The following is a 17287-nucleotide window of genomic DNA, read 5'->3' as shown; positions in this document are numbered from 1 at the left end:
GTGATTGAATTTTTATTTTTCCGTACATTAATTTCCTTAATTAGAAAAAAAAAAGAGAAAGGAAATTATAAGGGTCCGTTAGGGCCTGCATGTAAATGATTCCTGTTATCCGATTTTGTTTCCTGGAGCAAGAAAGGATGAGAATCATGTTTGGTAACGTAAATGATTCCGATTCTGATTCTGATTCTATTTCCGAGAACGGTTTTAGAGCAAAAACATGAACAAAAAAAAAATTGATTCCGACAAAGAATCATTTTTTAGAATCATAAAATATATTGAAGTCCCACATTTTTCACTTTTTCCTTTCTGTTCTCTCGTCATTTTTCACTAGAACTAAAACATAACGATGATTTGTTAAAAAAAAACATTTAAAAAAGCATAAAAATTAAAAAGAATTCTAAAAGATAAAAAATATTCAGAAAATCCCTAAAAATAAAAGAAATTTAGATTAGGCTAGTTTGACCTCATTTTCATAAATTTGGGCCTAAATTTCATAGATTCTATTTTTTTTTAGGAAAATCATAAACACATTTAAAATTAAACCCGAATCACATTTATCTAAACCCTTAAGGCTTCATAAGGATTTTATGATGCAACTTATCAATGCCATGATTCATTGATTGCGCACTTGATTTCATTGGTTATAATTTGCTTAGGTTTAAGTACTTTAGACAGTTTAGTTTTAGAAAAATTGAAAAAAGACAAAAACAACCTGCGTGAACACTTAGCATTGGTTTACCTCATAGGTTTACAAATGAATTAAAAATTTGTATGAAACACGTTTAGAAAACACTCAATTTCGGTGCCGAAAGGGCGTTTGTGGAAACAACGACGTAATCAAGTCCCTGGATCCTAAATTTCGCCGGTTGCGTAGAATCGAACTGTTTCTCTCAACCGGTCGATAATGTTTTCAATCTATCTTCCTCAAAGGCTGATGGCAACTTCATTCGCATGTACACATATACATGCCATCAATTATAATAAGTTCGAATTTGATATTCATTCATTGCGATTTGATATAGATCTACGACGGCTCAAGTTAATTTAAAATCACACACTAACCCAACATGGTATGTCTTTTTTATACTCTTAAAATGACTCATTATAACATGACAATTAGACAAAATAACACGAAAAAAATATTATATGTAATATGCTATATAAGAGAATCGATATTAATTAATCTTTAATGTAGGATGAAATTTCGCAAAGTAACTACGTAATTATTTGACGTAAATGAAAATAATTCGGAAGATAAATTATTTTCGAAAATTAAAATTTTATATAGTTACTAATTATGTTTCTGTTTTAGAAACAGAAATTTTATATAATTACTAAATATATTTTAATTCTCTAAAATTCATTCAAAAGATAAAATAAAAAATAATAATTTTAATCGGAATGACTTTTTTCGAATAATGGTTATCGGCATTAATGACTAGCGAGGAAATCCCGAGTTCCTCGAAAAGCCTGCGCGTCGTCGTAAAGCTCTCGAGTCTTTTCTCTGTTCGGGGGCTAAAAACAAAACCGGGCCTCTTCCTGAACTGGAATTTCTGAAATCATCCCATCATTCTAGCGCAATCCTTCTATGGAAACCTCGCTCCACTCTCTCCCTCTCTGATTTCACCACCTCTTAATTCCTCTTTCTCTCGCTAGTCGCTACCACACAACATCGTTAGTGGTTCGGCGCGCGGGGCCGCTAGACCAAGGGCGAAAACCCTAGCTCCGACTCCGATTCCGATTCCGATTCCCACCGCCGCTCCTCCCGCCTCACCCATGGCGACCGGCGCCTCCGAGGGCGAGCCCCGTCGCAAGCACCGCCGCTCCTCCTCCCCCTCCCGCGGCGACGAGGAGGACGACGCGGATAGGACGACCTCGAAGAGGCACAAGCACCGCCACCACCGGCACCGCCACGGCCGCAGCCACCGCCACGCCAGCAAGAAGGCCGTGGAGGAAGCCGGTTCCGGAGGCGACGGCGTCGATTCTTCTTCCCCTCCTCCTCCTCTTCCTCCTGCCGTTGCCTTGCCTCCTCCGCCGCCGGCCTCTTCGAGGCACGATGATGACGTGGAGGAAGGAGAGATTCTCGAAGAGGACGCTTCTGAGCCTGTTGAGGAGTTTAAGAATCTGGTGTGCTCTATGGCCCTCTCCTAATTTTTCTTTTTGCAGTTATTTGTACTTCTTTTGGTCGCATAGTTTTCTTAAATTGACTTCTTACGGGTTTGATTGCAAGCTTTTCCTTGTGCTAGAGACAGTGATAGAGATAGAGATTTCCAGTCTGCCTAGTTATGATTTTATCGCATTTGTGATATGACGAGTTTTGTTTTTGGTTGATGAGTGCTTCCGTTAGAGAATCTCATAAGCTGAGTGAGTGTGCCGTGCCTGTGTAAGACCCTGCTTGCTCTGCTCGTGCATGACTGAAAAATTGCCCCAAAAGAAAAAAAGGAGAGAGAAGCTTGGTCGAGGCGTTTACATTGAAGCTGACGGCTTGCTATTGAGTCGTAAGACCTGGTTATATTTTGTTTTGTTCTTGCACGTTGAGCATTTATGGCACGTATTGCCGATCAGTTGAGGCTTTGCAAACTAACATGTGGTTTGATCTCATGGCTTTAAGGTAAGTAAATCTGAATCCGGTGTGCTGTCTGCCGAAGGAAGTGTTGGAGTTGTTTCTGGAAATTCAAACTCAATGGTTGATGAACTCCAGTCAGCAGTTGCCAATGACAGTAAAGTAAATGGCGGGATAGGTCACGAGTCTTTTAGGAAGGATAAGAGTCATGGATCTAGATTGCACTCTAAAGGTAACGAAAAGGCTAAGAACCGATATACTGCTGACACCATGGAGAGTAGAGACAGTGACGCAGGTGATCCCGCCGATAGACACAAGACATCCCCCTGCTCACCAAGTTCTGACATATACAGAGACGATGGTTCGAGGTCACAAGATTCTGTGAGGGAAAGATCTCGATCGCAGAGCAGTTTACCATATGGAGGCTCACCTTTAAAGCGAAGAAACCATATAGAAAGGGAGTCCTCATATCTTTCCGAGAAAAGCAAGATTGAATATGATCCAGATGATCAAAATATGACTCGGCGCAGCAAGGATAAATTGCATAACACTAGAGATATTGTGAAGGACGAGGAAAGGGAAAGGATTAACTCTAACAGAAGGTATGGTAGCACGGAGGATCAGCATCACAGCAGGGAGAGGAGTAACAGAGATAAAAGCATGGGGAGTAATGTCGACGCAATAGACAGGAGAAGGGAAGACCGGGAAAAAAGCAAAGATAGGGATGTGGAGCCGGTCCATAGAAAGAAAAGTGAACGTGAAAGGAGCAAAGATAGGGACGTTGACAGGGACTATAGAAAGAAAAGTGCACGAGAACGGAGCATCGGTAGGGAGTTGGAGTGGGATAGGGGAAGAGAGAAAGAAAGAGAACTGAGCAGGGAGAGGGGCTTGGAGAGGGATGGGAGACGGGATAGAGAAAGAGAAATGAGCAGGGAGAGGGATATAGATAGGGATAGGAGAAGAGAGAGAGAAAGAGAAATGAGCCGGGAGACTGACATTGATAGGGATAGAAGAAGAGAAATAGAAATAGAAAGGAGCTGGGAGAGGGACATGGATAGGGATAGAAGAAGAGAGAAGAGGAGGGAGAGGAGTATAGAGAGAGATAAAGAGAGAGATAGAAGAAGAGAAAGAGAGAGAGAAAGAGAAAGGAGCTGGGATAGGCCCAGAGATGGTAGGAGAGACAAGGACAGAGAGAGAATCAGGGAGCGGAGTAGGGATAGGAGCTGGAAATCAGAGCGGTTGGATGATGGAAAGAGGGAGGAACGTAGGGATGCCCGGGGTGGCGACAAGTATGAAAATGTTGAAGATGGTTACGTCGATAAGCATGGATATTCAAAGCACCCAAGACGAAATGAAGTGGGAGATGACATTGATGGAATAAGCAGAGGGTTTTCAACAAAAATGAGTGCTGCAACTATGGACGATGATAAGGAAGTACACACAAGGTAATCTTTTTTTCTGTCCTTGGGTCAGCTTGGAATTCTCGGTCACTAGTTCTACTTCTCTTTAGTAATTGATGTTTTCTGGCTGTTATAGCGATGAGGATGACCTTGATGGAAAGTTTTCATTGGAGATAGCTGAGCAGGAAGAGGAGGATGTCAATAGAATTAAGGAAGAAAGTAGAAGACGAAGGCAAGCCATTATGGAGAAGTACAAGAATATGCAGCAGCAGCAACAAGAAGAGCATGTCCAGCCTCAGGCGGAGGATGCGGTGGAAGGTAATTGTTTATGACAAATGCCTGGATATCCATTTATTAAGTTGTATGCTCCCCATTTGACTAATCCAAGGGAAACAAAAAGAGTTTATTCATTTTTTACTGCGAATTTTATTTGTTTATTTATATAGACATTAGTTTTTTCTTTTTCTTTTTGGGGGGGTAGGGGTGGGGAAAGTTTGTAAAGTGCCTTGTGTCACTGGATTAGCATATGAGGGTTAGCCATACTATAATCAGAAATCATCTTGCAACTTGTGTTCCTACTAAACAACCGGACTGTTGAGCGCTTCAAAGGAATGTGAAGTTTAGTCATTTGTAGCTTGTTGGTAGGAAATTATGTCTGGTGGAACTTGGAACCTGAATACAGTTGATACTCCTTTCAGTTGACTTATGCAAAGCCTCATATATGTTCTGATTCAAAGGCAGTATAATGCTATTAATTATGCATTTAATCTTATTGTTTGAATTGTTTTAAAAATTTTCTATTGTTACTGTATTTTTTTATTGAGAATTTTTTTGTGTTTTGTAGACAAAGCACGTCCAAAAAAATCAACAGCAGAAGTTCCTGGTAGTATTGCGGAAGGTGGGGATTTGTATGTTGCCGAACCATCATTTTCTATTGGAAAATCGCCTATTCGAAATGGAATTACTGCTAATGACAGGAGCTCTGGTGAAAGAGGTCTGGGGGAGGGTACACCGAAGGTGCGTCTGTCAATTCATTTATTCTTTGTATACAAATGAGCTATTTCTACATCCTATTGAGGTTCTTGGTCATTGTCTTCTTGTTATTCTGTTCGCTTAGAATACCCTATTGAGCTTTGAATTTTCAAGTGCGTTTAACAAACTATGTGACCCTTCTTTATTTGCGTGAGCAGAGTGAGGGATCGGATGACATCTTCTGTGATGATATATTTGGAGATTCTCCTGCTGGTGCACGTAAGATGGTAAGTTAAAAAAAAATTTCTTTTAAGTTCGCAATCAATTCAAGTTCAATTGCAAAGCTTTGTGTCTGCAAGACAAGGCCATAAATTTTTCCCCGTATACTCCAGCACTTGATGAGAGATGTTTGCTATGGCATTGACTTTTAGAAGGATTTTGTTGATGGAAAAAAGGTTGTTTTTTTAGATTAACCAGTGTAATAACCTGTAGGGGAAGTGTTGCACAATTTTTCATTTGCACTGGTTTCAAGATTTTGATATTTTTTTTCTTTTAAGTGTAGATAGTGTTACCAAAATAACACCCTGGCAGGTCCATTTTGTAGATTTCTATAAGGTTGTCTCATAGAACATTTCTGTTGAGATTGAAAGATTATTAATGTGCTCCTTGTTTCCTTTTTTTGAATGGAGTTGCTCTTTTAAGTTCACTATGAATTGAAGTTCACGTGCAAAGCTTTTTCTCTGCAAGACGAGGACATGAATTTTTCCCTGTATACTTCAGGACTTGATGAGACATGTTTGCTATGGCATTGGCTTTTATAAGGATTTTATTGATGGAAAAAAAGGTTTTTTTTTTTTTTTTTTTTAAGATTAACTAGTGTAATAACCTGCAGGGGAAGCGTTGATATGCAATAACTTGCATGTCTTTATGTGGTGAACGGAAATTACTAGGCCTCGCTTCATAAACACAGGCTCGACTTCCATGTGTGAATAATCACGACATTTGTTCTTAGTTTCATTAGTAATTTCCTTTACCAGTAAGCTTTTGTTAGTAGGAAATAAAGATATATCACATAACTGCCCTCCAAAAAAAGAGCAGGTCTTTCCCTGCATTTGTTCCCTAATTGAAAGTGGATGTGATTCCCCATTCATTTCAAGTTGACGGGCGATTCTTGCAAATTATAGCCAAACTACACTAGAATTGGGTCATTCTCAATTTCCTTGAGCGTAATTATGAAATCTCTATGTTTTCCTATCTTTAAGCTGGTTTTATTTGATGAAAGTGTGAACCTTGACATGGTGTTGCTTCTCATGTAGCTGGAGCATGGATTACTTTTGCTGCTAACATGTAATGAATTCTATGGTTATTCTTAGACCTTGTATTTTCTGTGTTTTGCAGGGTAAAGGAGGTGGTTTACCTGTCGAAAGGAGTGGTCTCCATGACAATTGGGATGATGCAGAGGGCTACTATAGTAAGTCATGGAGCAAACCTTTCATCTTGATTATCTTTTTAGTTTCTATTATACCCATGGAAGTCTTGATCAGAGTGCTTTAGACTCTGCTCATTTATCAGCTTAATCAAAGACTTTTTATTGGTTGTAAAATGGTGACTCTGAGACCAAGTATGTGATAAGGATACACAACATATTTCACGAACTGTCCTGGTTCAGTTTCTCTCTCCTCACTTAATTACCTGTAAGTACCAAGAGAGAAAGGCTGCATGTCATTGTCCACTGAATTGAACGTGTTATGTGTCAAGTGACTATTCATCCCTTGATGCCTGTTTTTTTTGGTCGAAAACTATGGTTTAAAACCTGTGTCCTATTGCTAGATGTTTTCTCTGTTTCATGTTGGTCTACTAACTCCTGTCAATTTATATTACTACATACTATAAAGAATAGTTAAGACATCATCAATAGAATGTTCTGAATGGTTTATGTAAATGGGATAAATATTTCTGAAAAATAAAATTGAGCAACTTGTAGCTAGTTTGGATGTTAGTACTTCTATTTGGAGTGCTGAGTACTTGGCTAAATTATTTCTGATTTACTTTTAATTTGACTGCTGCAGGCTATCGATTTGGTGAGATACTTGATGGACGATATGAAGTTATTGCTGCTCATGGGAAGGGAGTTTTTTCGACTGTTGTTCGTGCGAAAGATTTGAAGGCTGGCATTGGTGAACCAGAAGAAGTGGCCATAAAAATACTGCGAAATAAGGAGGCTATGTAAGTGGCCAAGCTACTTTATTGAGGCTGGTGTGAATTATGTTTTGGATTTCTCTCATTGCAAATATCAAATTCCTGGCCTTAGTTGTGTCTCTCTTGCTTATATGTGTCTAGGTACAAGGCTGGTGTTGAGGAGCTTGGCATATTGAAAAAATTAGTAGGTGCAGATCCTGAAGACAAGCGGCACTGCGTTCGTTTACTCTCCAGTTTTAAGTACCGCAATCATCTTTGCCTGGTTTTTGAATCTCTTAATATGAATCTGCGTGAAGTTTTAAAGAAGTTTGGTCGCAATATTGGTCTTAAATTAACTGCTGTTAGGGCTTATGCGAAGCAACTCTTTATTGCTCTGAAGCATCTCCGAAACTGTGGTGTCCTTCATTGTGATATAAAGCCTGATAACGTGCTGGTAGGTACTGGTATCTTCCCGTTGCTGTTGTATTTAAGTGTTATTGTTTCTTATTGTTGGTTGTAACTTATACATTTCACTTCAGGTTAACGAGGCAAAAAATGTGTTGAAGCTTTGTGATTTTGGAAATGCCATGTATGCTGGAAAAAATGAAATCACGCCATATCTCGTGAGTCGCTTTTATCGTGCCCCGGAAATCAGTAAGTCTTCTTCGATGAAGTGATTTCATCTTGACATAGCTTAATCATTAGTTTTACCGAATTTTCTTTTTCACTTCATTGTAAGACGTATTTAGTTTAGACTTGGCTGAATTTCTGTTGCAGTTCTTGGCTTGCCTTATGATCATCCATTGGATATGTGGTCTGTGGGTTGCTGTTTATATGAGCTTTACGCTGGGAAAGTTCTTTTTCCTGGCCCTAGCAACAATGACATGCTTCGTCTACACATGGAATTGAAAGGCCCCTTTCCAAAGAAACTTCTTCGAAAGGTACAAAGACAGCATAATCCAGATGTTTGTACATAATCAATTATTGTCCCCTTTTTATTTAATCTGGTACTGTGTAGGATATATATCTCTCTCTAGGTGCGCATTTGTATATGTAACAAACCTTAACATGTACATATAGCATATGCATGGGCACCTACATAACGATGTATATGGACACATTCGTGCATGCACAATGCATGTATTTACTACGTATATGGAATGTATTGGAATTTAATTTCTGGTTTATGTGCATCTGTGGTTGCTGTTGGCTTCTTGTGATTCCTTTCGTATTAATTTTTATTGCAGGCAGCATTTGCAGACCAGCATTTTGATGCAGACCTGAATTTTCTTGCTATAGAAGAGGATTCTGTCACCAAAAAGGTCTATATTTTGATTCAATGTGGCCTTGATTTGTAACAATGTGGTGCTTTTTAAGTTTCATAGCCGATATATTGCATGTTTTGTTGATTGAGTCTTCAACATTGTCTATGCAGAGCATAAGGAGAATGATTCTTAACATCAAGCCTAAGGACATTGGGTCGATTATCAAGGGTTCTCCTGGTGAGGATCCAAAGATGTTAGCCAACTTTAAGGATCTTTTAGACAAAATTTTTGTATTGGATCCAGACAAGAGGATGACCGTACAACAAGCTTTGAATCATCCTTTCATCACGGGCAAGTGAAACATGTTGCTGATTTTTGACTCCAGAATGCTGTTGCACTTGATAATTGTCTTTGGAAGATAATTCTTATTCAGAATATCTAATCATTTCGACATTATCTTTGCTTAATTACCTATGCTGGAAGAAGAGCTTCAAGAGGGTTTATGCCATTATTGAAGGGGGATGACGTTTGTTCAAGAATACACTTTACTGGCGGTTCTTTCAGTGGATTGTACTGTTCCTATTGTAAGATACTTGCTGAAGGCGTTCTTTACCTGTTATCAAGTTCATTATATTTCTTTCATATGTAATTCCAATTTATGTTAGCGTTCAATCTGATGGAGATCAATAACAGGAATAAAATTGGGTTGTTGGTATAGTTCTTGGTAAATGGTAGTAAAAGTCCTTCGTGGACTGCATTTTTCTCATCTTTAACTTTGCCAGATGTCTGGCTTTTGAACTCCAGGCTGGCTACCTATGTCATGCTAGTGTGGCAGTTCTTTACTTAGTGTTCATCATGCAAATTGCTTGGATTATCTTGAGTCTAATAGAATTTTTGGTTCAGGATATCTCCCACTGCTTTGAGGCAACCTTCCAGTGTTTAATTGCTTTACAAAGGCACTCTGGAGAAGGTACCTTGGTTTGTTGATTGGGAGCTTGTTGTGAAACCTTGAAAGTACTAAATAATGCTCTTTGCTATATGTTGTACCCATATCTCCTAAAATGAACCACCATGATTGTGACGTACATAAGCTGTATGGGTCTCGATAATCGATGTATGGGGGAAAATAAAATTTTTTCTGTTTGATGCCATATTGGGATCCCTTGTATGATCGAGCTAATTGTTAGGGGTCATTGAATGTGGATTTGACAATTCCCTTCTAGTGTTTGTACTTTGCATTGAACCGATGCTTTTGTCCTCTATTTCTCTAATTGATAAGTGAGGAGGTTTTATCAGCCATTCTTTTCTGTGCGATTTTCCCTTGCTTTTTGTATCATATATGTACATAGCCTAATCAAGTTATGTTACATCTGATCCATGGACTAATGACTCTGGAGGCTATACACTGGAGACTTATCGCAGCAGCCTTCAAAGTGGAAGGATGCGTCCGTGAGTAGTAATATCTAAAATTTGGGCTGTTATTCTAGTTTTGGTGTAGCTTTGAGGCAATGTGAAGATTAGATGGCCCCTGATGTGATCTTTTTGTCTTTTTAGGGCACAGGTTCCATGCCTCTGCGAGTCTCGTAAGTATCTTCATATCCTATAGGTAATCATTATCCGTACAAGTTAAGATTCCTTTCTTTCTTTTTTCCCTCACTAGTATTAGATTCATCCTCCAGTCTATGTTTTAGTCCTTTAAATTCTCTCTGTTTCGCATACGTTAGCAGTTAGTAAGTTGTCATTGCTGGCCTTCAAATGGGAAATAAGATGTAGGGTTGGTTTTTTAGTACCTGCTAGCTGAGTTGGGAACCCAGATTATGGGCATTTAGGCAACTCAATTGCGTGAACAAGTATTTAGGCTTAGAGAAATATACATCCATTAGGAATTGAAGGAAGAGTAACGGATTTTTACTGGACATTTTATGACACGATCAGTTTCACTTTGTGGGTTATAAATAGTCTTTACGTTTCTTATTACATGTTACCTATTATTTTTTGGATTAACATCCCTCTCTCTTTGAACTTCAAGGATCGTTCTGTACTGGACTTCCTTTTTTGGTTGAATACTTGAGGCTCTTTATGAGTACGCAAGGATTCGTATTTGTCAGTAAGCCAGTGTTAGGTGGGTCTTTCGCTGGGTGTTTTGGAAAAAATGTAAGCCAGTATTTGTCTTTGTGTTCAGTTGGACTGAGAATTCTCACAAAGATCCTAGAGGTCATGGTTTCAAATCATACTTCCAGACCCCTTCACAAAAAGAGAGAATAGAGTGAGTTGGTGATATGAATCTGGGTAATGTTGCAGAATTGATACTGGCAATCAACAGTATTAATGTAAAGTTTGAGTGAATTGGGTTCGATAATGCAAGAGAATGTTTGAGAAGATGTCCTGTCTTGAATGCAATACAAGTTCCTTTGCAGTCGCAGACTTCAAGGACGAGTGTTTCACAGTTTAAGAGACAGCTAAATCGTTGCCTTTGTATGAAGTTAAAATTCCCGGCCAACAAGCTTTACATGAAGAAGATAGCAACCTATTGAAACATAAAACTTTCGTCGGAGAGTCTGGTGGCAATGTGCGAGCTGCTTATTTGTCATCCTTGATCACTGGGCATCACTATTAACTTGCTTCTGTTTCACTCCATTCTCTCACACAACTATAGCTCTGCATTCTCCCCCACTTCCTTGCCAACGTGTACTGGAGAGGTAGACACACCAGATAAGGAGGATCTATAGACATCCACAGCAATCTCTTTAGAAGTGCTCCTTCTCCATTAGTCTGCCAAACTTCTTCTGTGAGAACTCAGGAGGTCATTGATTAGTATTACCAGGGTGGTTCTGAAGATATTTAGGCTGAGAGTTTTAAGTTGTCCACCTAAAGAGAAAGGGGGATGTTTTCTTTACCTTCCATTGCATCTCAAGATTCTCAACACGTTTTATAGCAACATAAGGACAATTGGGTGGATAATGACAAGTTTAGTGTGGAGACGCACTTGTGGTTTTGATATTTAGGTCAATGGTAATGAGTTCTCCCCATTTTCCCCTAATGTGCGCTCATGTGCGTGCAGACATGCAAAGAAAATACACTGCAGTGACCAATGTGACCTAGTGTCTTCTTACATATGTCTGAGCTGTCTGCAAGACGTTTTATTGTATCCAAAGGCTATGTTAGTCATGTAGTGTCAGGGACTCCGGTTACTCAAGCTTAACAAAACTCGAACAAAGCCCTATAAAGGTAACTCTTGACTGTGGATCACTTGGTTCATGGAAGAAAACAGATACTTAAAACATCCGAACTAATGTGCTGGTTAGGTGAAGCTTTGGCCATTGTTTTGCTTGGACCATGCGAAGGATCTGTTACGTTTAATTTGAATGTGTATAAATGTCCATATAAATGAAGGGTAAATGGCAGAATCTTGAATCGCAATTCCAAAGATGGTTACATTTAGACAAAAACAGCAAATTCTATGCCTTTTGTGCTTAAAGTAGTGGAGTCTAAATCTTCAATTGGTGCAATCAGTTGCTATAACTTTTTAAAAAATTGCACAAGTCCTCTCGGAATATGGCCATTGCTACGATTCAGCTTAAAGATCCTAAACTCCAGAAGGTAATATTTTGGGGACTCATTTAGCCCTTGCTGGCACAATTCAAATTTTTTGTCTCGAGAATCTGTGATCAAAAAGCACATGAGGAGTTCACTGTTGCCGTTTACATGACATCCTCGAGATGGGAGATGAATTTGGCCTTCATTATTACATAGTATTTGCTGAAAAGAAAAAAATTATAGTCAGAGTTATTATTTTTTTTGGTCCGAAATCATTGAGAGTTGACTGCCTGCAATATCATGTGGTTTTTTTGCTTTGCTCATTGGTTAATATATTAATGTTCATCTCTGCCCTTTTCTTGCGTTTTTGAACCGTTGTTTTAGCAGATCAAGCTTTGAATTTGAGTGCCTGATGTTTTAATGAAGCAATTCACATTTTTCAATTTGTTTTCCCCATTGGTGGTCATAATGGAGGCTATCTATGCTGTTTGTCATCGTGAATGTGCCGAAAGTGGTGATTTATTGTACAGTACTTTGCAAATAGTTAGGTCGCTCAAGAAAAGCCATATACGAAGACAGCAACTGTAAGAAATGCAAATTTTAGCCGGCGTCAAAGTGTAATTGTACGCAAGTAACGTACTCTTCTAAATATTTTGAGCTATGCGTGGTACTGGCTCGGGGCATGGTTTGCTTTTTCTTTTTATTCCCATTCAATGTATTGACTTTTCTAAATTCTGCTGCCTTCTGGAAGATTGGACGAGCTGGAAGAAAAATCTCAGCAGCCTCGTTAGACTTACTTTGATGATATACCTCGTGGAATGTTTAAATTGGGAAGTTTGGTTGACAAATGACGAGAGTTAAATTAAATTCTCCCACTGTTCTTCTGGAATAAGTATTTGTTCCAGCAAATGCTTTTCTCAAATATTCGAGCAGAAATGATTGTAACCAGATGATTAAAAAAAAGTTCGGACAAGTTGCTTTTCGATAATTAGATATTTCATGGTCCCACTGTTGACTAATTGGTTGGTTGGTTGTGATATAACGTGCCTGACGTTCTCTAAATTTCTTCTAGAAGTCAGTTACCCTAAAGAAACTCCATTGCAACGCCCACAGTAATTGTTATAATCGGCAGTGAGCCTCACGCTTGCGGTGGAGTCCATGGCTAACAGTTCTTCGATTGGATAACTGGGAAAAGAGAGGTTATGCCAACATCTTTCTTGCGTCATTCCGCCATTCCTTTGATAGACACCAAAGGCTGTTAATTTTCTTTTTTTTTGGTCAAAAAGGCTGTCAAGTTGAAGGTTTGCAATTTCGGCGAGAGGGAATGTGGAATGTAGAATGTTTGTGTCTGCGGTTGCTTATCTTAAACAGCTGTTGGGGATTAGTAAGTTTAGAAGGTAATTTGTCCTTGGGACGCCAATGATGGTGGATTTATAATGTAGTCCGACAGATTGGGCCGAAGGGTTGTCGCTCTTGGCGAAGAATGAATCAGTTGTTTGCCTCGAACAATTTCCTCCAACGAGGTTGTAAGGCTCGGATCGGCCAACCAGCCTCACTGGGTTGGCTGTTGTGCCATGAGCTACTACTATACTGGTTGGTGGGGCTATATGTGCCGGCAAGAGCGGACATATTCCCTAGTGTGGTGGCTAATCTATCTCTTTCTATCATTGCCGTCGATCAAACCAGAATATAAAAGATTTAGCTATATTTAATGCGCCGTGCATTTGCTAATTGGAATTTAAACATAGTCCCTAGATTTTGGACCCCTTTTTTGAGAGTTAAAAGAGGACGCCATGGTTGTGCAAGTTGTATAGTTCCTATTTGATTCATTTCACTCAACCACTGGAACAATAGCAGAGCTCTTCCACGGTTGCCTCTGAAACAGGCTGTAGTAATTGAAGCAACCGGTGTTGTCCTCCGCATGGTGGATGTCCTGTAAGCTCCATCAACGAAAATCGAATATTGAGTTTCTACAAATTAAGGAGATATCAACAAGCGCTTGACAAATCACCTTTCCCTGCGTCGGACGCCAATCTGAACTTTTTAAAAACGGTCTCCTTCATTTCTTCTTCTGTTTTTTCGCTTTTGTTTTTTTCGCAAATGTCTCTTTCATTCCTTTCCTTTGTTTATTGCCAAACCTCATTAAGCGGCATAGCAAAGTACAATAGGTTCGATGCTGAGGGGGAAGAGCTTTGGTTTTTAGGGCATGTAAGTTCAGGCTTCACTTCAACTTTCCATCCCAATCAACGAGTCTCTTTCGTGTCAACTGAGGAAAACGAAAAAACGTATGCCTCTCTAGCAGCAAGACCTTTTCCCACCCTTACAAAACAAACGAAGCAAGAAGACGAGAAATGTATCCTGCCCTGCCCGCAATAAAGTCACCGTAATAGCAGACGTGAGCGCCGAGTGAGACCGAGGCACTTGGCCAGCGACCCTCCATTCCGTCGTTCGTCGTCATCACCATTAAAGGAGAAAACCACCATCGTTCTCCGTCAGCTCTTCTCTCTTTCTCCTCACGGAAAAACGAGCTCTTTGAGACTTCTTCACACCATTGGACCCGTCATGGGGAAGAAGCTCGACCGCCTGCTCGGGAGATCCTTCAAGCTCTCCAAGTTCAAGCCCCTCGCCTCTCTCGCCGTCTCTCGCCTCGCGGTCCTCAGGAAGCGCAGTGAAGCCCGGCTCTCGCAGGCTCGGTCCGACGTCGCTCAGCTTCTCGAGCTCGCGCACCATGACCGGGCTCTTCTTCGAGTGAGTCAAACCTCTTATCTGACCCGATGAATTCCCTTGTTTTTCCGTCGTTTCGAAGTCGACGTGCTTGGGTTGACTGGCGTAGCATGTTTGTTGGCCAGGTCGAGCAGGTGGTGGGGGAGCAGAACACGTTGGATGTTTATGCCCTGATCGAGGGCTATTGTCATCTCTTGATCGAGAGGGTCGACCTTATTGAACGGGAAAAGTACCGCGTTTCTCTCTGGTTTTATGTTTGCCATTCCGTATCAAAAGATCAGACATTGACTTTTTCGTTTCACACACTCTTTTGGTTGATGGTGTGTGGGTCTGTTTTCGTCCATTCTCGCAGAGTTTGTCCGGATGAGCTGAAGGAGGCAGCATCGAGTTTGGTGTTCGCGGCGTCGAGGTGCGGAGATTTCCCTGAGCTCCACGAGATGCGTGTTCTCCTTAGCTCTCGTTACGGCAAGGAGTTCGCTGCTTCGGCTGTTGAATTGAGGAACAACTGCGCAGTGAATCCTACGGTTGGTCTGTCGTGCTATGTTTGCTGTCATTATTTACTGGACTTAAATATGGTTCGGACTCGTCCCTGTTCGAGAAATTGTCAATTTGCTTTTGTAGGATTTGTTTTGTTCGATAGTTGTAATCACGGAACTTGTCGTAAATTGAGACATAGAAAGTCAATCCCCCCTCGATACTACAGAAAATGAAAGTAGGAGAAGCACTAGTAAAGCGTCACTGTCGAATTATAAACTAGAATCTGCTGGATGACGAGGCAACTACATCCCATATGATCGCGAGTGAGTTGGTGATAGGTCAATTGCGGTGGTTAATCTTGTACATCGTGACGATAACGGCTGTTAAAGCAATAGAAAATGCGGCGTGCTATTGTTTGGTTTGATGTTAGTATTGGATGAGGGCAGGCAATAGGCTCGGTTCACCGAACAGGTTTCCACCAAATCGCCATTCACAAGTTCATAATCTTTGCCTGTGCGAATGTCGAAGGGTTTGCTTGGTTGAATGTTCTCTGTTTGTCAATCTTTTCCTAGCATGGTTTAACCAATCATTTTGTCAGCCTTTGTCCATTGACAAGTAAATCTCGGACTTGTGTAGCTGATACAGAGGCTGTCGACCAGGCAGCCTAGCTTAGAGAGCAGAACCAAGTTGCTCAAAGAGATTGCTGCAACCAACGGCATAGCTTTGCCTTTCGATGAACCCTTGGACCCCTTAGAGGTATGCTTGTTCTATGTTGAGCAGAGAGAAGACGATATTACTTGTCCCCAATCCTTAAAAAATCTGTGTTTTTCATTAAATTGATGCAGGGAAACACTGGTGTAAAGGATATGCCGGACCAACCTATCAATTCTGCATATTCTAGACCTAGTGTTGACAATAATATGGAAAGTACATCTAAAACAAGTGTGATGGACGAATTCTCCGACTCGTTCGAGGCACGGAGCGAGTACCAGGATGTCGCCGAAGCAGCCCAAGCGGCTTTCGTGTCGGCTGCTTATGCGGCAGCAGCTGCAAGAGCTGCAGTAGAACTGTCTCGATCGGAATCTTTCGATCCCGATGATCAAAACAGTCCTAGTCCTAGTGCTCGAAGGTTAGAGGCGAAGCAGGTATTTGATCACAATGAGAGGCAACTCCAAAATGCACATGGACCTCGAGGCCCTGTCATGGGCAGAAATGCTGCGGAAACCAGACCTTCAGTGTCTTCCCTGACCTCAGATTCAGGAGAATTGACTATGACTCCTCGGGTTGGAGCAGGTCGGTCTGATCGCTCGCGGGAGGAAATATATTTCGACAGAAGCGACGACGAGGAGTGTGATCGAATTGAATCCCCTTGTGACTTCTCATCTCCTATGCAAATTCCATCACGTTCCCGAGCTGGCACGAAGGCAGAATCGGGTGCGGGAGGCCACGTAGCACGCCCGGCTGAAGCGACGGGGGCGCACGTCAGACAGGTCCTGGACCTAGAGAGGAGACCGATGTCTGTGAGGAGTAGACACGTGCGCGGTTACTGAGCAGTTCTTTGGGAGCAACAGATGTGCAGTCCAACCATGTTGTTGTTGTCGTTGTTCTTATCATGTAATTAGCATGTGATTTGGTTTCCGATCTAGAGGTTGTTAATAATTTTTCCAGGCAGAGAGAATTCGTGAGTAGGCGAGGGGGGGGTGTTTTCGATTCTACTTTCGCGGTTTGATGGCAAAAATGGAATTGGTTTGAACCGTACCATATTAAAATAGGAAACGTATTCTTAGTCCCAGGTTCGCCTCTGTTAGCTGCTAAACTCACTTAAGTCCCACACCATCAAATTCCTTATTCTGGTTTCAATGTCACGAGGTGTCTGAATTTTCGTAATCTGTCCGGAGGCTTTGTCTCGGTTCAATTCCTTTGTCTGTCTAGAAATTTCAAGATCATGGATCGATTTTCTCCATAAAGGATGGGGATCAGAGAATATCCCTCCAAGAACTGCAACAATACTACTTATTACTCGTGAGGCACAAGACATGGTTCCATTCCAATACCACCAAATGTAAATTGTCCACATTCGAGACCTCTAGATTTTGACTCACGTGTTATATGATTTGCGAGATTAATGATGTGCGGACTATTTTAATTGGGCTTTCTGGTCGTCAAAAACA

At 40.8% G+C, this 17287-nt stretch overlaps 2 protein-coding genes across 15 annotated transcripts; both read left to right on the top strand.

The window, feature by feature from the left end:
- Positions 1 to 1449: 1449 nt before the first annotated feature.
- LOC115756399 (serine/threonine-protein kinase prpf4B) lies at positions 1450 to 12715 on the top strand. Of its 13 annotated transcripts, none has more exons than XM_030696215.2 (17): positions 1450 to 2127; positions 2612 to 4008; positions 4100 to 4281; positions 4808 to 4980; positions 5154 to 5222; positions 6334 to 6406; positions 7005 to 7161; positions 7276 to 7374; positions 7480 to 7567; positions 7653 to 7767; positions 7891 to 8054; positions 8361 to 8435; positions 8549 to 8729; positions 8865 to 8962; positions 9282 to 9348; positions 9776 to 9827; positions 9933 to 10330. In XM_030696215.2, the coding sequence occupies exons 1-14, from the start codon at positions 1777 to 1779 to the stop codon at positions 8891 to 8893; spliced, it is 3153 nt and encodes a 1050-aa protein (XP_030552075.1). In that variant the 5' UTR covers positions 1450 to 1776; the 3' UTR covers positions 8894 to 8962; positions 9282 to 9348; positions 9776 to 9827; positions 9933 to 10330. The 13 variants fall into 13 exon arrangements, with proteins under 13 accessions (XP_030552075.1, XP_048135991.1, XP_048135990.1 ...); XM_048280032.1 differs by adding an exon at positions 12460 to 12715 and having other exon boundaries at positions 1451 to 2127; positions 7276 to 7567; positions 9933 to 9961; XM_048280028.1 differs by adding an exon at positions 12460 to 12715 and having other exon boundaries at positions 1451 to 2127; positions 7276 to 7567; positions 9933 to 9984.
- Positions 12716 to 14160: 1445 nt separating this feature from the next.
- LOC115756478 lies at positions 14161 to 17047 on the top strand. 2 transcript variants are annotated; one of them, XM_030696292.2, is made up of 5 exons: positions 14164 to 14663; positions 14765 to 14868; positions 14992 to 15163; positions 15753 to 15872; positions 15962 to 17047. In XM_030696292.2, the coding sequence occupies exons 1-5, from the start codon at positions 14478 to 14480 to the stop codon at positions 16664 to 16666; spliced, it is 1287 nt and encodes a 428-aa protein (XP_030552152.1). In that variant the 5' UTR covers positions 14164 to 14477; the 3' UTR covers positions 16667 to 17047. The 2 variants fall into 2 exon arrangements, with proteins under 2 accessions (XP_030552144.1, XP_030552152.1); XM_030696284.2 differs by having other exon boundaries at positions 14161 to 14663; positions 14765 to 15163.
- The last annotated feature ends 240 nt before the right edge of the window (positions 17048 to 17287 follow it).

Source organism: Rhodamnia argentea, chromosome 6 (genome assembly GCF_020921035.1).
Source record: "Rhodamnia argentea isolate NSW1041297 chromosome 6, ASM2092103v1, whole genome shotgun sequence".
In the NCBI taxonomy this organism is placed as follows: domain Eukaryota; kingdom Viridiplantae; phylum Streptophyta; class Magnoliopsida; order Myrtales; family Myrtaceae; genus Rhodamnia; species Rhodamnia argentea.
The sequence above is the reverse complement of the archived record's forward strand: the minus strand, read 5'-3'. Positions and strand labels throughout refer to the sequence as shown.